This window comes from Oryctolagus cuniculus, chromosome 8 (genome assembly GCF_051225735.1).
Source record: "Oryctolagus cuniculus isolate XC-2025 breed Fujian yellow rabbit chromosome 8, ASM5122573v1, whole genome shotgun sequence".
NCBI lineage: Eukaryota > Metazoa > Chordata > Mammalia > Lagomorpha > Leporidae > Oryctolagus > Oryctolagus cuniculus.
The window spans coordinates 110,743,407-110,767,288 of record NC_142874.1 but is presented as its reverse complement, the minus strand read 5'-3'; the positions used below and the strand labels follow the sequence as shown (position 1 = coordinate 110,767,288).

General features: G+C 42.3%; 1 protein-coding gene across 16 annotated transcripts in view; it reads right to left on the bottom strand.

Annotated features, from left to right (window-relative positions):
• ARHGAP24 (Rho GTPase activating protein 24) overlaps positions 1-23,882 on the bottom strand; it is an 867,261-nt gene that overhangs the window by 55,228 nt on the left and 788,151 nt on the right. For 15 of the 16 annotated variants that reach the window (XM_089303130.1, XM_089303129.1, XM_089303132.1 and 12 more), the window contains 2 exons: positions 22,437-22,559; positions 3,226-3,433 (listed from right to left, as the gene is read on the bottom strand). In XM_089303130.1, the coding sequence (XP_089159256.1) occupies positions 3,226-3,433; positions 22,437-22,559 (331 nt within the window). Of the gene's footprint in view, positions 1-3,225; positions 3,434-15,366; positions 22,280-22,436; positions 22,560-23,882 lie in introns of those variants that run through there. The other variant, XM_051819597.3, reaches the window with a different exon arrangement.

The window sequence follows — 23,882 nt, the reverse complement described above, 5'->3', positions numbered from 1 at the left end:
ATTCTCACAGAAACGACCACAAGGAAAAGATCAAAGTCAGTAAAACACGAGTTACAGAGCCCTGATGGGTGTGACCATGACTCCTTGTTAATGTTTCCAGAAGACTTAGCACTTCATGATTTCTCTTGGCAAAACAATTCTTTTGCTACATTTTATTCCATCTGCTTATGCATGCATTGATGTGCTTTACACAAAAATATATACATTTTAATAATTAGGAGAAAAGTGCACAGTATTTTATTGCCAGTCACAAGTTTTGAAGAGGGGCCAGTGCTCTGGTGAAGTGGGTTAAGCTATGCCTGCAGTGCCAGCAGCCCATATAGATGCCCTTTCGAGACCTGGCTGTTCCACTTCTGATCCAGTTGCCTGCTAATGAGCCTGGGAAAGCAGTGGAGGATGCATGAGAGATCAGAAGAAGGTCCTGGTTCCTGGATTCGCCTGGCCCAGCCCTGGCCATTGCGGCCATTTGGGGAATGAATCGGGGGATGGAAGATCTCTCTGTCTTTCTGCCTTTCAAATAAATATATTAATATTTTTAAAAAAGTTATGAAGAACTTGATTTGAAAATGTTTGCTTACTGGGTACATCATCTCTTACAGGTATTCTAAAATATACAGAATAACCCTCCATTCCCCTCCACAGATGCTGAACATTCTCAACCCCAAAATTTAAAGTCCCAAATGCCCCAAAACCTGAAGCTTTTGGAGCCCCACCAGTCTGAGGGATCAATGTAAATAAACTTTGTTTCACGCACAAAATTGTTTAAAATATTGTATTAAATTACCCACAGGCTTTGTGTGTAAGGCATCTATGACACATACATGAATTTTTAGACTTGGAGCCCATCTCCAAGATGTCTCACTATGTCCATGAAAGTAGAGCAATGTGTTTCTTTTCTTTTTTTTTCCAAAGTGATCAGAGACTCATGTCTGTGTGGTTTTTGTTTGTTTGTTTGTTTGTTTGTTTGTTTTTACAGGCAGAGTGGACAGTGAGAGAGAAAGAGAGAGACAGAGAGAAAGGTCTTCCTTTTGCCGTTGGTTCACCCTCCAATGGCCACCGCGGCCGGCGTGCTGAGGCCGGTGCATCGCACTGATCCGAAGCCAGGAGCCAGGTGCTTTTTTTCTGGTCTCCCATGCGGGTGCAGGGCCCAAGCACTTGGGCCATCCTCCACTGCACTCCCGGGCCATAGCAGAGAGCTGGACTGGAAGAGGGGCAACCGGGACAGAATCCGGCACCCCGACTGGGACTAGAACCCGGTGTGCCGGTGCCGCAAGGTGGAGGATTAGCCTATTCAGCCACAGCGCCGGCCGCAATGTGCTTCTTAACAGTGGTGATAAATTCCAAGAACTTCATTGTTGGATGAATGTGTACTTATACAAATTAAGACAGTCAGACATCATCACTAGCTTATATAATCTGAAGGGACCACTGTCACATACGTGGTCTGCCATTGACAAAATTATTAGGTGGCACATGACTTTGCTCCAAACTCTGAAAAAATTCAATCTGTGTCAAGATTATTCTTATCTACAAAATTCAATAAGAAAATATCCCCTAAGTAAATCATCTAAAATAGAAAACATTTATCTTAATGTATATCAACTACAATATCTACAAATATGAAATAGTCACAAATAAATGTCTAATAATGTTGAAATGGTTATTAATATATCTGTAGAGTGAAATATTAGATATTAAAGATAATGCTTTTATAAGTTGTTAGTGGTGAAATATTAAAACATATCCAAATAAAAGGAATTTTTCAGCTATCAATATAGAAAGATTTCTGCTGTACAGTATTTAATACTAGGATTTGTCGCTCCCCCTCTTCGTGGAGGAACGACACAGAACCCTGCGTTGTTCTTTTGTCTGCTCGGCCCTCCCCGGGTTTGCTGCTGGTTCTTCCCGGGTTGGCTACCGACCCTTCCACCTCCGTGGAAGGGCGGTTTCCCCTAGCCACTTTCCCCACTTCCGCGGGGGAGCGGCACACTGCCGGCCGGCTCTCTCGGGGGCTGCACAGGTGTTCCTCTTAGATGTTCCTGGTGCATGTTGTCTCTCTCCTCCTTTATAGTCCTCTTCCACCAATCCCAACTCTGCTACCCACACGCCGAGTACGCTGCTCTCCTCCAATCAGGAGCAGGTCCTACAGTTTATTGGTTGAACTGGAGGCAGCTGTGTAGAAGCTGTTTCCTCCTCTCCCAGCGCCATATTGTGGGAGAGCAGATGCATAGAATAAGTCTTAATTCGAGTAACAGTCTAGTCTGAGTTGCTCCCCACAGGATTAAAGATTTTTTTCTACTAAATTTTTAAAAAGTGAAGAGAAGGAGATAATTAAAAAATATTGACTGATTAATTCATAGCCAATGGACTTTATATTTTCTCTGAGCCTTCCATTATTTTTTGAATTTCACTATGCTATACTCCTTTAAAAAAAAAAAAAAGATTTACTTAATTATTCATTTGAAAAGCTGAGAGGGAGAGAGAATTCTTTCATCCACTGGTCAATTCCCCAAATGCCCACAACAGCAGAGGCTGGGCCAAGTCAAAACCAGGAGCTAGAAACTCCATCTGGTCTCTCACATAGATGGCAGGAACCAGAGTAGTTGGACCATCACTTGCTGCCTCTAGGGGGGTATTAGTAGGGGGCCAGATCCAAAGTGTTTGGGCTGGGATTTGAATTGGCACTCCCATATGTGCTGCCCATGTTGCAAGTGACAGTTTAACTTGCTGCACCATAACACAGGCCACATATGCTATATTTATTTTGTCCTTGTAAATGTATTCAGGATGAGAGAGGAGCAATATATTTAAAATTATAATGGTTTTATTATTATTAAGAAGTTATTTTATTTACATTGGAAACATACAAATCTCTACTTAGCAGTACTTTAAATGTCCCTTTATTAAAAGAATTTTCCAAAAAATCAAACAAAAAATATTCTTATTTTACAAGACCACTTTTTCTGATGCAATAGTTTAATATAGCATTAACTTAGGACCAAAGGAAAAGAACAAATAATAATATTTTAAGACAGAGGAAAAAAAAAGTATGGAAGAGAAAGACATCTAGGTATCACAGTTTTGACTTTGTAACTTAATAAAGATTGATCAAATAATTCACCTTCTAAACAGCATTTCAATCAAGGTTGAGTTGTCTCAGCTCATTGCTTCCTTTCAGTTCAGCCTCAATTCCTCTAGGAAAGATAGTAAAATCTAGACATCTACCTGTCAAATGACGGCTTCTCTCCACAGTCAAAGGCATCCTGGAGCTCCTTGACAAGATTAGCCTGGCCTGGCAGCCGGAAGAGACCCTCTTCTTTCAGCCCCCTTTGTCGGATGAAGTCCACGCACTGCTCCACCAGCATTGGGGCCAGGTGGTTCCCGTATCTCTTCTCATAGCGGACAGTGTCTTCCAGTTTCTGTCCAAAGATACCTGGAAAAATAAAGGATTAATGTACACTTGAGAAATTTCTCTCTTCTCCCTTTGCTATTTTCTTTTGAAACTCAATGTAAAGGAAAAACAAAGACCGGAATGCTAGCAAACATTGGATATTTCACATTATCATACAACTAAATTAATTCATATTATTCAATTCAACAAATTGGAAAGGGTAGCCTTATGCTTGTGTTAAGTTCAATCAAAATAGAAATACTGTGATATATACTTTGAAATAAGAAGCACTGTAAAAAAAAATGTGATTTCAGTTTGCAGCTTTTATTTTGTTTCTTCTGGGAAAGAAATTGCATTCAAAAGCTTAAACATGGTAATATTCTGCAGTTAACAGACAAACTACATTTTTTAGTCTTATCTTTATGTCCAATTTACATTTAGTTTAAATTAGGTTCATTTCTCTTTTCCTCTTTTGTTTTTAATTGAGTTGTGATGCCATGACTGAAATTAAGGTGAAAAAGACTAGGAACGAAATCTTGAATTTGTTTCCACATAAAATGCTCCAGATAGTGTTTGCTCTTTAAAACCTTACGTTATCCACCTGTTTGAGAGAGAGGGACTAAAGCAATACACACTGAATGTGCAGAGGCGGGGTCCTGGTGGCTGGCTCTCGTAGGGATGGTATTAGATCACGTACCCTGTCTAGCATCACTGACACACAGAGAAAAGCAGGTCAACTCCAAGTCTGTGTTAGCAATGATTTAAAAATACCTACAAGCCACGCATGCTTGGTGTATTCACTAGGCCTGAACAACCTCACACTTCTACCTGTGGGATCCCACTGACTAAGAGACAATACTTTTAAAATATACTGAGATCAGGTGGTAGCTTAACAGACAAGATCAACCTATGAGAAAAGGTGGGGAAAGAGCCAGAATAAATGTGACTCCAGTGTTTCCAGATGGAATGAATAACCAAATGACTCTAATCGTCTAATGAGTTTCGCAAAAGGAGAAGGAAAATGAGAGCCGTGTGTTGAAATGATGTACAACTCCAGCATGTTTGGGGGATTACTTTCCAGCCACTAGGTTAAGGATTTGATAATAATAACAGATGCTTTGCCTCCCCATTGGTAAAATAATTTGTTCCCAGATTCAGTAGTGCAAAGCCATCACATTCCAAGCAATAATGACTTTCTACTAAAGAGAATATTCTTAGCCCACATAGAAGCACTAACACCAAACAAAACTATTCTACATCTGGTATCAGATCCAACACTAAAGGGATTCATAGATTCCTTTAGGAAATAAGGTTGTGTGACTTAATATCAATATTGAAGTACATATAAAGGAGAATTAGAAAATGGCATTTTCTAAGGGCAATAGACATTAGAGTAGACAACAGGTCTATTTAGCTTAGTTTGTAGACTTTAGAACAAGCTGTTCCTTGATAACAATATGTCAAATATTGCAAGGTACTGAAACTATTACCTGTGCCTCCCAGGATACACATTAGTAGTAGGCAGGAATTGAAAGTGGAGCTGGGACTCAAACCCAGACACTATGATATGAGTTATGGCTGTCCTAAGTGACATCTAAACTGCTATGCCAAACATCTGCACCCAGATAGCTTTAAAAAAATTATTTATTTGGATGTCATAGTTACAGAGAGAGAGGGAGGGTGAGAGAGAGAGAGAGCCAGCAAGCAAGCATATGGGATGCTGGTATTGCAGGCAGCGACATTACCTGCTATACCTCAATGCCAGCCCCCAGAGAGGTTTTTTTTAATGCAAGAAAAAATAAGCCCCTGTGTTTTCAATCCACTGTTAGATGGGCTTTCTGTTACTTGCAGAAAAACAAAATTCTAATCCATTCAGCAGTGATAATAATTCTGAAACTATTCTAGTGTTTTAATAACAAGGCCCACAAATTGGTTATGAATGGAGAATACTGATTTTTTTCTGTGTATTTCTTTGAAAACAAATGTGGTGCTTATTTGCTTGCAATGATTGCACTGTATTCTGCTAAAACTAAGAAAAAAGACTTTCAAAGGCACGGATCATTCAGAAGAATACATTGGTATTGGGAAATATAATCCCAGGTAGCTAGGATATTTTTACTATGGATAGATAAATATAGTACATTATGGCTCTCTTCAAATCCAGCAGAAGATCAACTAAAGAAGTTCCAATTCAGCTTCTGTGTGTGCTATGAATAACAGCCAAACTTCTAAGGGTTAGTTTTATACTATAAGGAATAACAAACATTCCTTTTTTTAAACTCCCAGGATTTCTTTCTGTGGCCAACAACTGAGGGAGGTGATAAAGGAACAGGAAGCTTTGCTTTAGGTGTGTGCTTTGGTTTCCTTTTTAGGTCCTTGTGCATGCAGGGATACCTCATAATAAAATAAGAATTTACTCAGGAAGTATAGAAAGAAACTTAAATCCTTTATGTATGTATTATGTACTATGTCCCTGATGCGTATTCTCTGACCATCGGAAGAATCATAGAAACTGGTGACTATTCTATTTATATAGGAGGAAACTGGAGCCCAGGGGGATGAAGTGGCTTTTCCAAGGTTAGTTACACAGCATCATGTGGCAGGATGGCAGTCCATATTCAGATTTACTCATCTCTAAAACCCTCTCTGTTTGCTGAATATCGGTTCTTTTTTTTTTTTTTTATTTAGGCACGAATATCGTTAGTTCTCATTTTCCAGTCATGCAAAATATTTGGAAATTCCCAAATGGGGTAAAATAGTGCACCTGTCTTGTGCTTTAAACAGTGACAATAGCATAGATAGATAGATAGATTCCAGGCATGTTCCAAACATTTTACCTGCATTTCTCTCCTTTTTTTTAAAAAAGATGTATTTATTTATTTATTTGAAAGGCGGAATTGCAGAGAGGCAAAGACAGAGAGAAGAGAGGCAGAGAGAGAGATAGAAAGGTCTTCCATCTGCTGGTTCACTACCCAAGTGGCTGAAACGGCCGGCACTGGGCTGATCCAAAGCCAGGATTTCTTTCCGGGTTCCCCACACGGGTGCAGGGGCCCAAGGACTTGGGCCATCCTTTATTGCTTTCCCAGGCCACAGCAAAGAGCTGGATCAGAAGTGGAGCAGACTGCACTTGAACAGGCACCCATATGGGATGCCAGGCACTGTGGGTGGAGGCTTTACCTGCTATGCCACAGCGCTGGCCCCTGCATTTCAATTCCCTTAAAAACTCACAGGACAGGGCAGGTGTTTAGCCTAGCAGTTAATTAAGATGCCCATGTTCCAATAAAGAGTACTTGGGGTTGATACCCAGTTCTGCCTCCTAACTCCAGGTTCCTGTTAATGAGACTCCAGGAGGCAGCAGTATGGCTCAAGCAATTGGGTTCCTGCCATGCTTATGGAGAACTGGATTCTGTTCATGGCTCCCAGCTTCAGCTCCCATCCAGCCCAGGCCATTCCAGGTATCTGAGGACTGACCAGTAAACAAGAGCACTCTGTCTCTCTGCCTCTCAAACAACCAATTTTTTTAAAATTTAAAAAAGAAAAAAATTTAAAACTCATGGGACACTGAGAGGTGTGGGCCCCACCACTACTTCCATTTTATGGATGCAGAATTTAATGCACAAAAAAGTCAAGTAAGTTGCCAAATGTCACACAGTTTGCAAATAGTGCAACCAAGATTTCTTCTGAGTGGTGGGATTTCAGAGCCCCTCTGTATCCATTGCCCCTGCTTGCTGTGTGCACAAGATCGCTGCCTCTTAACTAGATCTCTGACCCCAATTCCTCTCGGCACACTAGGGCAGGGGTCACCTATGCTGAGAAAATATTCATTAGGGAGAAGGTCAGAACACAAAGCAGAGGGAAAACTCTGGACACTTCAGTGAGCGTGCTGCTTAAGGAAGTGATTTCCTTTATAAAAAGCTGATACCTGCTAGCAATACAATATACAAGAAAGTAAAAGCATGTGGACCATTTGCACATATGATTTTAAAAAAAAACAGTGGGAAATGACAGTGTTTTGCTGTAGAACTGGTTTTGCATACAGTTAGTAAAGGTACTTCAAAAGGTTGGAGGAAAATGGAATTAAAAAATAAGTTTATTTGGTGCCAAAGACCTTGAGATCCACGGTCCATTTTTCCATGAACTGGCTGAAGATCCCTTTGTATACATGAATTTCAAAAATGTTGGCACCAAAGTAAACTTACCTGTGTTCTGTGACCCACAAGAGGTCGGATGGAAGTGCCTTCAGAGATGCGTGCCCTGTATTCTGCAGTACTAGAAACAGGCAGTGCCAAACACCCCAGCTCCCAGGGCGGGTAGGTCAGGGGAAGGTGTGGCTTAACCTCCTGCATAGGAATGTTCTTTGTGGGGAAAATCATTGATAGGGAGAAAGTTAAATTGAAAAGATAATGAACTACCTTATTTCAAACTTTGCTTGAGAGAGTAGTGAAACTTTACATTTTAAAATTAACAAAAATGTACAAAGCTCAGGTGCTTGCTCCCAGCTCAGGGGATGGACACACTGGTCAGTGTATTATTATCAATGAGCATATTCCCTATGCTGCAGGTCAGGCAGTTCACCTAAGGCCACACTCATGCCCAGGCAGGCTTCCCGCTTCTTGACAGAGCTGTCCGTGGGGCTTCTGGCCGATGATGGCATGTCAGGCTTACTTCCCTTGGGAGACAATGATGGTGTCACAAAGCATCAGAAAGGACCTGACTTTTCTCTGGCCTGAGATGGTAAATCACACAGGTGAATTTATTATGCCTGTCCAAGGCTGTTCCAACTGGTACGAGCGAGGGAGAAATGTAGACACCTTTCTTTACAGGTGATTTATTGGCCCAACTGTAGAGGAAGCCTGTCCAGTTAGTGAGTGTGATCAAATAAATGGGAAGGGTCTTTAAAAAGTTCCTGGGAAAGCACATTATGAAAGGTATGGATTTCAAAATTATTTTGCACCAATATAAAATTATCTAATTAAATTTTCCATGAACTTGAATTTTTTAAAATTTATTTTCAGATTATTTGAAAAGCAGTGAGAGACAGAGACAGAGATCTTCCATCTACTGGTTCACTCCTCAGCTGCTTGCAACAGCCAGGTCAGGAGCAGGTGAAAGCCAGGATCCTGGAACCCAATCCACGTTTCCCATGTGGGTGGTAGGGACTCAAATACTTCAATCCTAATCTGCTGCCCTCCAGGATGCACATAGACAGGAAGCTAGAATTGGAAGTGGAGAAAGCACTGGTACCAGGCACACCAATATGGGATGCGGGCCTCCCAAGGAGCATCTTAAACTGCCATGCCAATGGCCTGCCCCTCCGTGAACTTCTAAAAGTACCCATGAATATTCAAATTCCAACCTTCCTAACTGAAAAGAAAGAAATACAAAGCCAAACCTTCTGGGACTCCATGTGCTCTGTAATCACTTAGCCTCTTTGCACCTGCATGCCCAGTTAAGGATAACTGATTCTCTTTACCCACTGTACTGACCTATTGCAATTTGACTTTACCTGACATTCTGCTTAAATGGCTTTTTCTAGTTACCAACAAATTGCCGGTGATCAAATTTATTTTTTGTCTTATGGTTCCTTCCCTGTGAAATGATCAGTCTCATTCTTCTCCCTGGTGCTTCCAGGTTACAAGAATCTTACCTTTCAGCATGCCCTCTTTTTTGACTAGCCTACCTAGTGCAACCTTTTGTGAGTTTGATGGCCATGTGAGTTCTGTCCTCAACCCAATTTTCACTTTATTTTATACAGTTCCTCTGCTGAATTCCATCTAATCTCAATGCATATCAATTACTCCCAGATTTACATCTCTATATAGTCTACTGTTCTAATCTCTCACATTGGACTTCTCAGGGTCCACTGGATCCCTCAACATGGATATTTCAAAACCTTCTCAAACTTAAAATATGTAAAACTTGTCAAGTCACATTACCTGTAAAACCTGCTCTACTAGCTGTAGTCCTGATTGTGGTTATAAAGTGGGTAGCCCCTACACAAGGCATGATGAAGAGCACAATAGACACCACAAGGATGTTTTATATCACCTTCTCTTAGTCTCTCTCTCTCTCTCTCTCTCCTTCTCTCTTTCACTCTGCAATGACTTACATTCCTCAGAAGGAAGATATCACTTTAATGCTACATTCCCAAATCACTGATGAGGTCAGATCATGCCATTCTTGGGCTTAAATCTTCCAATGAAGCCCACTGGCCTGTCTCTGCAGCCAAATTCCTATTGATGAAATGAAGCACCCATAATCTCATCTCTAACTCTTATCAAGCATCCAATCAACAAACGTTTAGGTAGCATGTGTTGTGTACCACACACTGTGCCATATCCACTCTTGTTTCTCACTACCAACATGTTGTCAAACCATACTTAACTATTTGTTGTTTCCTAAATATGATGTGACTTATGTCTTCCTGCTCTTTTTAGAAGGGAGGTCTTGCTTTCAACAATTAGCCTAGAACAATTTTACCCCGTGAGATTTAGCTCACATCATCTCTGGTTAAGTCTTCACTGAAATTGTCTCAACTCCCTCCACACCCAACCCCAAGAGTTGATATATTTCTTCTTTGATTCCTTAACACATTCATATAGATACCTGTGTACACTGAACTAGTTCCTTTTACAATTATTATAATTGTAATTTTACATTTATTATGATTACAAATAATATTGGAAGCCAGCTACATACTATCAATCTATTCTATAAGCTTCAGAAAAGTACTGGTAAATTTTTCAAGGTTCCACAGACACACTGCATGAATTGGGACTGACCCCACCGCTAAAGGAATCTGAAGTTCATACAGGTTGAATGAACCCCTTATCTGAAATTCTTGGAAGCAAAAATATTTATTTTGGATTTTTTTTCAGATTTTGGAATATTTGCTTATATGATAATGAAATATCTTGGGGTTGCAATACAAGTCTAAACAAGAAACTTATTTGCATTTCATATACGTGTTTTACATGTTTTCTGAAGGTAATCTTACACAGTGTTGATAACTGTGCATGAAACAAAGTTTCATGCTGTGGAATTTTCTGCTAGAAAATCATGTTGGATCCCCAAAATTCTGGATTTTGGAGCATTCTGGATTTGAGCTTTGCAGATTAGGGATGCTGCATTTGCACTTCATCCAACCACAGGAAAGTCTCTCTAAATAGTGGAACTTAATATAAAGATCGCTGAGGCATGACTGCTTCATAAACATCCGTGGAATAAACGCATACATGAAAACAAGCTACTTTACCTCCCTAAGTATAGAAAAAGGACGAAGAATTTCAGTGCAAGTGATCTTCACCAATATTTCTCAGGTTGTGACATTACTTTTTACAAAACCCTAAAACCACACTTCGATGATGAAAAGTCAGAAGCTAAAAATGTTCTTATTTTTGCCCAACTTCTCTATTGGCTATTATTCAGAGCTTCCTGTCTCTGCCTATTTATAGATCATAGGCTCAGCTGTTGAGGGAATTTGCTTTACTTTTTTTTTTTTTCTGACTTAAACTCTGTTAAGTAGGATAAATTCTATCACCAGGATTGTAATAATTTAAATTAGCAATGAACACTCACCCACGTTAAATGGGGTAGGTGAAAATAACAGGCATCCATGTTAGTACAGAACTAAGACAGGAAGCCAGGCAAAGCTTCCTCCAGCTTGTCACCAGCTTGCTAAGTGGCTAGATCTACTCAGACTCCATAATAACAAGTGACTGCTTGGTAGAACCTTGACTCTTCATTGTCACAATGGGGAAGAGGAGACAAAACTAAAGGACTGAAAAACTAAGAAAGTGTTGCTAGGTAAGCATAGTTACCAAGTGTCCCTGGCCTTATTCTAGCAGGGCAGCTATACATACCATTGCATCCAGGTTCTGCATTGTACATCTTCTAAACAGCTCCTTTTCTCACTGACATTCACAGACAATGTGCAATGGCTCTTTCTTTTACAAACAGGAGCCATATTCAGAGGTGCCACGTGTACAAAATAGCAGACTTGGAAACAAACACAAGCGTCCAGGATTCTAAAATTCTTCTTTGTTCACTATGTTATTTCAATTCAGATATGTGTTTTCACTCTTTATAGTAAATATATTTTATCTTATTTGTGTTTTACCACCTGACACTTTATCTTTTCCTGTTAATGTGATATTGATACATAGAGAACACATTCAGTATAGTTCACAGATACAATTCTAAGAATATAATGATACTCCCCCCCCTCTCCTTTTTCTTTCCTTCCTTTCTCTTCTTCTTTTGTTTATTTTTGAAAAACTTTCCAATTTATGTTAAAGACAGACATGTGTTTTCATGGGAATCTGACTACTCACAGGCTCACACAGGAGAAAAACTGATGTCATGTCATGAGTTTGGGTGACTCCTGTTTTTCCAGAAGAACCCATGGTCAACCTTGGATTCATCAGCACTCGTACTTTCTACAGAACTCGGGTGGTGCTTATAAGAGAGTAGGTATTACTTAGCTATGTTTCTTTATCCCTGAGCAGTTTGAATTCACAGGTTTGAGACAACCTGTTTTGCATGTCTTTTCATAACATCCCTAACATAACATGCCCCAGCATCCCTTGGCAGAGGTCCCATATAATTTTGATACATAAGTCAATCAGTGACTCACTTATAAGCAGTCTAACATTATGTAGATTTGGAAGTAGCATTCTTCTGGACAAACTGATTTCCATGAATACAACATAAACAAAATAAACCACCACTACGAAAACATTCTATTGCAATTCCTTATTGCCAAGCTCTAGCAGGAAAAGAAAGATAGTAATATTAGATTTTACCAGTTTGCAATCAGCATGGAATCTCTGATTGAACAGACCTAGTGCCATTTTTCACTTTGGGAGAAGATGTACATACACTCCCCCTACCCTCATGTGTATGTGTGTGTGTTATGTATGTGTATGGTATATACCATTGACATGTAGAAAGCTCTTTAAAATAGCTGTGAGGATATGGCAACCAAGTCTATAGTAGCGCACATGACACGTAAGAGACAAAAATGGTGAACCAAAAAGCTTAATGAAGAACGGAAAGACAACAGTGCCTGGAGGAGAAAGCTGATGTGTGGACCACCCAGGGAGGAGAGAGCTCCACCTTCACCGCAGAGGGAAAGCCAGCACAAACAGAGAGGGGGTGTAGGACACTGTTTCAGGAGAAACAGTGGGATGGCCTGCAAAACGCAGGGGTGTGCACACGAAGGTGCAGTTGACCGTGGCTGGAAGGACTTGATGATGATGCCGAGCAGGACGCGCTCCTGTGACCCACAGGCACATGGCTGGACAGGACTGTGCTAGAAATGGAGACTGGACAGCACTTCACAAGACAGCCAGTGTGGCGAAGACAGTGTGAAGAATGTGGGGAATGGGCGGAGAGAGGATGGATGCTGTCTTGAGTAGTCACGAGTTAGGTGAAAACAAGAGGCACCCAGGAAGCAACAAGGCACAAAGAACTGGGGTGACAGAAAAGGAGCTGGAGGTATATAAAGAAGAAGCAACAGTGTACGGCCACTAGGTGTAGCAAAAGCCAAAGGAGAACTGGTGACTGATTGCCTGGAAAGGGGCAACTTAGGACAAATCAACAAGAAGCCAGAGTTTAAAATTTTACTTTGCTATCGGGTTATCACTTTGCTGTCGGGGTAGCACAGCAATCAAGCAGCCCAGCCTGTTTTGGGGAGACCGCAGTGTCCAAGACCTAAAGTGTGAGGCACTTCGGTAATTACAGCATCGGCGGTGCTCCCGATGTGGGCCTCATGCAGACGAAGAGAAATTGGGATTTTAAAATCCACAGGGTAAAAGGAATGCTAGAATCTTATCTCACCAGAACATGACAGCTAACCACAAACCCCAGCTTCCCGCCCCATGGATACGTCTTAGTGCTCAGATTTTTAAAACCGCTGGACAAACATCTTCAGTGCTCTTAATTCGGACTCCCGCAAGGAAAGAGAGAGAAGAGGAGGGCAGCAGAGGACCGACCGAAGCGGTCTGAGGGAGGAGGCCTCGGGGGAGGCGGCTCCTGGCTTGCAGTGAGCGCTCACAAACCCTCCCTTCTCCTAAGGGGCTCTCCAAGGCCCCTGGAAACTCGGCGATTCTCCTCTGCTGTCGGCCTGCCCTTGACAACGGGGAAAAATGTGCTTTAACAGAGGCTCAGGAAAAGCGGCCACGTCCGCATCTTTTGCTTCCCCTCGCTCGCCCCGGCTCCCTACGCTCTCCTCGCCGCTGAGGCTGACCTGCCGCAGGTCCCCTTCTCCCAACACTAGCGCCCAGATTTCGCAGAGCACAAAGGAGCGCACGCTGAGAGGCGCCCTGGGGCTCGGAAGCCAGGCTGGGGAGGGAAGTTCATTCTCTACAGCGCTGACCTCCCGCGGTGCAGAGCCCTGGGGCCACACTGAGCCTTTGCTAGGTGCTCCCAGGCTGGGACGAGCCCGCAGACTCCGCAAAGGACCCTTCCCGCGGCGGCACGCCTCGCACGCCTCCTCTCCTTTCCGCTTCCGACAGCACGAAGGACCCGCTTGGTGAAGAAATGTTTCATCTCTCACTCCCTAGGGAGAGGACGCCGCTTTAAAACCAGCCCGCAGCAGCTGTCGCTGGTCCCTGGGAGCGGTCCTCACCGCACTGCCGTCCCCCCTGGGCGGGAAGCGGACCTAGGAGCAGCAGCCTGATCCAGGATTCCTGCAGACCAGCTGTGCAGGAGGGGAGGCCCCGGGGACAGGCCTGTCCTCTATCCTCATCAGTTTCTCTATCAATCATGCAATCGACAAACTCCTGATAGAGAGCTAAAACCTAAGGGACACACATCTCTTTATCACCCTGCTGGATGAGGCAGGAATTTTAGCACCGGATTCTTTGCTAATAAAGCACACGGTGATCGGTGATCGTGCCCAGATGTTAACTATTCACAAGAAAAGCCAGAAGGAGCCAGGGTTTCAACAAGAAATGTTCCTATTATATTTCTTTGTATTTGTTTAAATTTTGTTTTCTTCCCCGTTTTTTTTTTTTTTTTTTTTGTTGTTGTTGTTGTTTAGTCAGAAGGGATCGTAAATTAATAGGTGGCAGATCAAAGAGAAAAGGGAATGACTCTAAGATGTCATGCAACTCAGCTCCTGGCTACATTATCAGCTTACTGGGTGGGACATTACCGTTAATCACCTAGTTCCTATTCAAACACCTGTTCCATGTAATTATTCTTAGTTTAAAGCAAAGGGTAATTTTACAGTATGTCGATACATTTCATTTTACCTGTGCTGCACCCTGTATGTCCCCCCAAAACAAACCAATCCAGAAATGTCTCGGGTTCTTTTCCTGATCATAAATTGCCTATTTTTCCTCCCCCAGTTCCTAATGGTTCATGTGTTTGGCCTCCCCCAATGCCACCTTGTAAATACATCTGGAGAGTCACCCTGATTCTGATATGAATCAATACAGTTGAAAGCCTCCTGCAAAGGGGTCACCACAGATCATTTTGCATATTTTCTCAGCAGTGAAGGTGAGGCAAGCTCAGGCAGCCAGATGGAAAGGCGAAGAGATGGGAACACAAAACAGGGATTTGCCGGGGATCTAACTCCAGAGGTCACCCCACGGTTGCTTGTTTTGGGTTTGGGAAGGGCCCAAGACAGCCTCGGCCGCTCCGGCCTCTCCGGCCCCTCCTCTGTGGACAGAGGGTCAGCCCAGCTGGCTTAGTCTCCCATCACTCAAGGTGATCCCTATAGGACCACTGTTCCTTAAGCCCCACCTACCCAGCCTGTTCACACGCAGTGAGAAACAGATCAATACAGACCTTGAAAAATTAGTACAGGCAAGCAAAGACACATACGAATTGCTCTTTTGCAGTTCTAAGCTCTAGGTTTCCAAACTTGCATTTTATCTGAACAGAAACTGACCTTAAAGCATCAGCGAGAATACATACACACAAGAATAAATGCAGATATAAAGGACATCAACACAGCATTTACCTACCTTTCCGAAAACTAAAACACCGTTTGATTCTTCTGTATGTAGTTTTAGGGATGAAAGGAGTTGACGCTAAGGCACCTGAGGGGCGTGCCCCAGAATTTCTATCTTCAGGCATCATACAAGCCCCAAGTTCTGAGCCAGCTTCACGCTTCCTTAAAACCTGCCTCTGTGCAAAGCCCCACGGCCACTCCTTCTCATGCTTGCTTATTAGTTAAGTTTGAAGTGCTGATTTCTATAACTCGAAGGTTTTCATCATCCAGGTGCAGGTTTAGGGGTAAGTTACTACTTCTTATTACTTTTTTTTTTTCCAAAAAAACCACAATTTCCTTATCGTGTGCCCACTCCAGGGAGATTTTAAGGTATTTTACTTTAAGTTTCTGCAGAATGTCACAGGAAAAGTACTGCAGCAAGCAAGCTACACTTCCCATTCAAGCAGCAGGCAATGGCTTTAGCACTGCTATTATTATTATTGTCAAGTACTATCTTCCCAGCTGGCCTGAGATTCCTTTGGGAAGGTCAGCAAACAGCCCCGCAACAAGGGGAAAGCCGTCCAACAACAGAAAGGCCCCTGAGGAATACTTCAGGACTGTCCTTGCTGGCTTCTTTCATCTGAGCAAAGGGGAGGAAAGTAATGGCCCCTTCTCCAGAAAGCCTCTCTCTGTGCCTGACGGATTCCTCTCAAAGGACTCCCCCGTGCCTTTTACAGCACCCCTCGTCCTTTGATGCTCCCTGCAGGCTCCTGCCTTTTCCCTTCTGTCTTCAAACTCCCGAGGGAATCACCGTGTCAGAGGAGTCCGGTGCCCATTCCGGGAGGCTCCTTGGATCCGCGGGGGAGGTGGCGCTGCGGGGAGCTTCTCCACCCCCTCCACTCGCTCCTCTCCCCTTTTCTCAATGAGAGCCGGGCGCGAGCTGGCAGGGCTGCAGCTGTCTCGTCACCATGGCTGTGGCTGCGGCTGCCTCCAGTGCCCGCCGGTCACATGCAGCAGGTGCAGTCACAACAATATGAGGGGAGGGGGGAATGCCACGCTGCAGTGCGAACCCCTTTCTTCTTTTTGACTTTTCTTTGACCTTCTGGCTCCTGTGTGTGCAGCACCTTTACAGCTGGCTGGCACAGCCCCTCCAGAAGTCACACGGCCCCAAACCGCCTCTGAGGGGGTCCGTTTTTGCCCCCCGCTCCGTACCTGCATTTATTATCTTCCTGTACATGGCTTGCATTTTTGGAAACTCTTTACAATTAAACCTACTTTTGAATGTTGACTTCATGTGTATGGCATTAAAACATATGTACACATGTTTGTTCTAAATGGATATGTATACCTGTTTGTGAGCATAACAGAGAAAACTATTTTAAATCCGGTAGCAGAGTCTGCAGGTAAAACAAATCCACTCGTGTATGTGTGTGCGTGTGTGTGTTTGTGTGTGTGTGTGTGTTTGTGTGTATTTTCTATAGATGCAGATTTCCCCAATCGTGGTTAGTAAAACGATTCTGTTTTCAACATTCTCACATGCTCTCGCATGCTCCCTCTCGACACCCCTTCCTCCAGCTCCCATGCCCGCCGCCCTCCTGAGACCTGCTCACTGAACGACTTACTCCCTGGGTTAATCATTCATCCACCTGGCTGTTCCATGAACAGACTTGGAATGCTAGTGTTTTAACCCCAACTTACCCCCACAGCCTGTACCTTCCTTCCCAGCCATTCACTGGAGCTTTACAGAACTATTAGGAGTGATAAAAAGGTATTCTCATTAAAAACATCTGTCCTCTGACTCACATGCCCAGATAGGTAATATTCTGCCATTGAAAGGACCATTATCAGTTATTTCTGCCCCATGGTCCAAATGCCTTTTCTGCCTTCTGTCTCAAAGCATGCTGCTAGGAAAATAAAGGACCACAGTGACAGCTAACTCAGCACCGCCAAGACAGGGCATGCTGCCCTGGGAAGGACTTCAGCCAACTGAAACCTTCACCTAACACAGCATGGGTATGGAGGGATCACTGGCAGCACAGGATTTTTGGAGCTGGCAATGAAAAGTAATTTTGTCCAATTTTCGTCTTTCACAAGGGAGAAAAGAGAAGCACACGGAAGCAAAAGCACATATCCAGGATCACACAGCTGCTCTGGTTGTGAGGCAAGACCACAGTGCCTTGGAATTAACCCTTGTCTGCCCACAGGTCCCTTAGTCATCATAACCTTATTCACAAGGAGGATTTGCACTGCCTTGCTGGGTCTCCGAGGAGGCAGAAAGATGCAGGAGGGGTCTGATTTTGTTGGGGGCTCAAGTGAGGCTCAGCACTCAGATCTAATGAATGATTCATGAATTCTCACTCTCCTGGAACCCAACTAGGCACTTCTACAATACTGACTCACAGACAATGGAAAAGAAACAAAGAGAGGTGGAGAAGAGAAGAAAAACTTCTCCAAGAGCAGCTAAATCAGTGTTTCAACCTTCTAATTTTTGGGCTTCAGTTTACAGCAGAAACCCATGACTCCAGGTTAGCAATGATAACTCAGAATTGACTGTTTGGGGGTGGCACTGAGCATTTAGCACTCAGTTGAGGTACCTAGACTCAATACCAAATTGGTCCGTGAGTTAAAAGGAAGTCTGTGTTTCATACTTCTATTGGTTCCTTTCTGCCATCTGAATATTTGTTTTTAAATTTTGATTGACAATTATATATACATGTTAGGAGTGAATATCTGTTATAACTTGGCTTTGTTTAATAAAAGAAAAGGCCTATAACTACACAGGCCTACATTTTATGATTTTCACAAAACAGTTTTAACTTTCTAAGAGATGCAATTTTCAGCAACCTCCATGTAATCGTATCTCCATTATTGTAATGGCAAAGAGGAAATGTTTTGCATATAATACGACCTACTCAAAGATAAACTTAAGTGATTTATGAAAAACATTAAGTTACTAAAAACATAAGATATGAAACTGCCACAGTGAAGTAATAGACACATTTAAAATTTAAATTGAATATTGTAATGGATAAATCATGGTGATGTGTGGTAACCTTCTCTGATGCCACTGGTCCCATCTAATCATTGTTATCAATGAGCAGTGGGGAAGGAGGTTGGAAGCCAAGAAATCATTGTTTAGGATTAAGGTGTCCACAAATAATATAGAAAAGGAAATGTGCCCTCTCATGAGAGTAAATTATGCCAGTTCAGATATTTTTAACAGCTTTATTGAGATATAATTCACATACCATAAAATTCACTCACTTAAAGCATATGAGTCAATGCGTTTTAGTATATTCACAGATACCGACAACCATCACCAGTCAATTCCTGAAACACTATACCTTTTGGCTACACCTGTAGCTCTTCATCCCAGACCTAAGTAACCAGTAATATACTTTCTGCCTTTACAGATTTCCCTGTTGAATGGAATTAGATAATATTTGGTCTTTTGTGACTGGCTTCTTTCACTAACCACAATGCTTTCAAGGTTCATTCATCTTGTGGCAAGAATCAGTATTTCATTTCTTTTTCATGGCTGAATAAGAACCCATCCTATGGATATATAGTCACGTGTTGCTTAGTGATGGAGAGATGATCATCAGTCAATTTTATCATTGTATGACCATCAGAATATGCCTGAGCAACTAAGATGGCGATGACATCACTAGGGACCACTCTCATATACACGTCCATACTTGACCTAAGTGTCGTTAAGCCAATACTGAACCTCATTTTACTTATCCATTTTTTTTTATTTGAAAGGCAGAGTTAGACAGTGAGAGAGAGAAACAGAGAGAAAGGTCTTCCTTTTCCATTGGTTCACCCCCCAAATAGCTGCTACGGCTGGCAGGCCTGTGCCAAACCAAAGCCAGGAGCTAGGTGACTCCTCCTGGTCTCCCATGCGGGTGTAGGGCCCAAGCACTTGGGCCATTCTCCACTAGCTTCCCAGGCCACAGCAGAGAGCTGGACTGGAAGAGGAGCAACTGGGACTAGAACCCGGCGCCCATATGGGATGCCAGCGCTGCAGGTGGAGGATTAACCAAGTGAGCCACAGCACCAGCCCCATGCTTTCACTTTTTATTGCATTCTTGATGTTGTCAATTCAGATATTTTTGAAGGATACACCAAGTGATATAATTCTAATTATCATACTTTCAAAACTCCTGATTTTCATGTGCTGAAGAACATGCCATCAATTAGACATGGGATTGTAATTGTGGGGTTTTTACTACCACAGTAAAAGTAGTAGATCACCCTACTGTTTTTTAAAGCACGAGGAAGACATGGGTTTCTTCCCAGTTCTGCTACTCACCCACCCTGGGTCGTAATTACATAATACATAAAAGGCAGGGTTGAACTGAATACTGGTTTTAAAGTATTCTGCAGAAATAGAAAATTTTTTCAATGAAATATTAATATTAAATATAATCTTAATATATAAGAAAATTAAAAGGGTTTTTAGTCATACAAATTAATTGCTTAAAAAATTTTTGACATTTCTTTACATTTCAATAAATTAGCATAGAATTAATTAACATTAACATGAACACTGGAAACCCAAGATTATGAGTGACAGTCCCAAACTCATATTAGTGTCAACATTCAGTTTGGTTCCGTGTTCTGTATTGATTTTAGAACCTTCTGATATCCAGAGGAATCACAAAGGATCTCTTGTAAATTAAATGAAAACTTGAAAGGCTTGTCTTGCATTCTCATCACAATCTCTAATTAAGGAGAGCAGAGAAAATTTATTCTTGAGAGCATTGTTTTTATTATGAATACTCTAGGCTAAAATACATCTTAGTTAGTTTGAATCAAATATTTGTAAAACTCCTGAAGTACGTCCCAAAACACAGAGTCTATAAACTAATCCAGGACCACAGTCTTGATATGCAGCTCTCGCTAAGGCCCCCGCGAGTTATTTCTCAGAATTCGGGGCTGATGGGACTGTCTGGGGCCACTTATTTGGAAATGCTCACTGGATCTCCTTTGTAAGAGGAGAAAACGGAGAACGCGGGATACGATGGAAAAATCCCTCAACACAGCCACGTGCTTCTGCAGGAATTAAGGTTTCTTGTGATTTCATGCAGCCCCAGCAATCTTGTGACAGAGGGGGAAGCAGGTTGTTAGAAGCAACAGGAACTTGGACAAGACACAACCCCGGGGTCCCCCCCAATCCTTGGCCCTGGAGGGTACCTGTCAGTTTGGCCTACTTAAATACATGTCTCTTGCTTCTATCACGAGAAATCCTCACCCGGGCCTCTGGGGTGGCGATTTCAGCCTGCAGGTCTTTTCAAATGTTTCCCACATTCATGTGCCACCATAGGTATGATAGGGTGGTCACACATGATGTCATTCAAGCTAGGGCACAGTGAGAGTGAACGGTAGAGCTATTAACACTCTGCCCAGGAGGCCAGGTGTAAACCAGACTGCTTCCAGGCCAGCCAGGAGCCAAGGTCACTCTGGTTAGGACACCCCCTCTCCCAACAGAAGGTGCTGCTGCAAAGCAGGTGATTTGTGGATAGTTATTATTAAACTAGTAAAATATTCAACATGTTGCCAATGAATCTTTACTATTTTAAATATAATATTTTTAACTTTTTAAACTAAGCATTGAAATATTATTTTAAAATGTAGAATGATCAATAAGTCTAAGCAGAGGAAAAACATTGACTTTCTGAATTCTGGATGCTGACAATACACAAAAGAGAATATAATATAAATATGGGGGTACAGCAGATTATGACACTGCTTACAATGCTGGCATCCCATATTGGATTGCCAGTTCGAGTCTTGGTTGTTCTACTTCCAATCCAGCTTCCTGATAATGTAGTACCCAGAAAGGCAGAAGACGATGACCCAAGTACTTGGGCCCCTGCCACCCACATGAGAGACCAGGATGGAGTTCCCAGCTTCTGGCTTTGGCCTGGCCCTAGCTTAGCTATTGGGGCTATTCGGGGAGTGAACCAGTGGAGAGAAGTTATCTTTCTCTCTGTCTCTCAAATAAATTTTAAAAAATATATAAATATAGGATTCCCTTAATGAATGTGAGTTTTATTTAAAAAAAAAACTTTATTTATTTATTTGAAAGGCAGAGATATAGAGAGAGAAGAAGAGAGAGAGAGAGAGGTCTTTCATCTCTTGGTTCACTTCTCAGATGGCTGCAATGGCTGGGGCTGGGCTCGGCTGAAGCAAGGAGCCAGGAGCTTCTTACAGGTCTCCCCTGAGGGTACAGGGACCCAAGCACTTGGGCCATCTTCCGATGCTTTCCCAGGCACATTAGCAGGGAGCTGGATCAGAAGTGGAGCAGCTGGAACTGGAACCAGGGCCCATATGGATCCTGGCACCACAGTTGGTGGTTTTGCCCTCTATACACCACAACATTAGCCCCATGAATTTGATTTAATACAATTTATTTTTAACTACATCAACATAAAAGAATTATGCTTTACATTCTTGGAAGTACATGTTGTTTGTACATAAATATTTTTGTATCTTCTTTTTTGATTCCATTTACTGTACATTTTTTTCTTCGAATGATTTTTCTGTTTCCATCATTTCATTTTATATTGCTTGATAGACTAAGAACATATCTTTATCTTTCCTTCCTCATTGTAGTTCTGTGCATAGCACATTTAAGCTTATTTTATATATGCTGTATTCTCAACATTACATTAAGATTAAAAAAAAACCTTATTACTACCAAATTTACAAACACCTGCTCCAAACTTTATTTTTTTTAATAGCAATAATCATCAGATTCTTATCCCAACTTCTGCCATTCCACAGAGCAGTTAGGGGCTGGGATTGCTTCCAAATCTAATAGCCCCCAATATTTGTTTCATATCTAGGATGCTTCTGTTGTTGGTAAAATGGAAAAAATTCAAAACTAAAAGAAAGATAGTATCCACTTTTAAAATTCAAAATATTCATGGCAAAAAGGTTGGCTATTAACGCTGTGTGATCTAAAGTCTCTAGGAGTACCTAAACGTCTAACAATAATGCTGAGCACTTTGCTGTTTGTTCTAACACGGCTTCAAGAGATGATAGTCACATCAGCTGTGCAAAGAGGTAGACAGGCTTGATTTAAGATGTACTCACCTCCTCCAAAAGGGCCCCATATCACTCGGCGAATGGACTTCACCCAGTCTTCCATATCATTCTGGGTGCTCGCCATGAGGAGATAGCTCTCATGATTCGCTGTCATCCGATCCCGGTCGCCTCCTGTGGAATTGAACACAGAAACACTCAGCCAACAGCTCATCCGAACATTGTTCGCCATCAGCCTGCAGGGAACCCTTGTGATACACACAGGGCCGGTACAACCATCACCTGTATACCAAAAGCGGGGGAAAGAAAAACCTACTTAAGAAGGAAAAGCTCTTCTGTTTCTAGGAGAAGGCTGGAGAGCAAATGTCACTCCCCAAACAAAGCCCTGGTTTTTTGTCCTAGCAACCACCCATAGGCCTGCATTAACTCATAATCCAATCTATTCACACGGAGCTGCTGAATAGGGAGAAATAGCAAAAACAAAAATGAAGGATGGAGAAGGTGGAAAAGTGGTGCACAGAGCCTGGATTGTCCAGCTGATGCAAGTGCTGGACGCTCTGAGCACAGCCTGAGACTCTCAGTGCAAGCAGCTCCCCAGGACATCGTGGTCATACAGCTGAGGGGATAGGAAAGGGTTAAGAGTCACACACAACAAATGGACCCGAGGTTGTCCTCCAAGGCTCTGGCTTGGAAGAGAAGCCTCACCCCCAGGTTGATCAAGGAGGGCAAAGAGGAGAGAGGGAAGAAGACCGAGGCCTGGCCAGCCACAATGGCCAAATCAGCTCCCTGAAGACCTTCACACCCGAGAGTGAGATACAGGAAAACCTCCCAGTGCCTTCTGGGAAAGGTGGGTGACTTCTCTGCCATTTCCCCTCCAAGAAACAAAGAACACGGGATGCACTTAAAAACCATTCTAATCTCCAAGATCAACTCTGAAGGGCTAGACTTCCAAAGCATGTAACCTAATTTCTTGGAAAACTTTTACAGCACATTTAAGTATCCCTGGTGACTTACATGTTTCCATTTACAAAACAGGGACAGTCCTATCTGACTGGGAAACAGGTCTTGAGACATGGCTTCCCATATACTTTCTTTTTTATGGTTCATGGAATATTTCTGAGGACAAGTATCATGGATTGTACTGCCTCACTCTCTTTGAAATTCATTAGTGTTGCTCATAGAAGGAATAAACAAAGAAATTGAATAGTAAGTATTTAACCAAACTCTGTTAATATGTTAATGTTATACCGACTTCTGAGGTACTCAAATATCTACCAACATTTAATTTTTGCTAAGCATTATAAACTTGCAGCCTTGGGTTGCATTAATTAATATCCAAATGTTTTCTTTGGCTGAGATATTGCCATCTGTCTCTGCTCGTAAGTCAATCTGAATACTGTTAAGAGGGCTTACAGGCTGCAATCTATACAAGGCACCACTCTCTAATCTTTCATGTCCAGCTCGGTTCACACACAGCTCTGAAAGCCACAGACATGT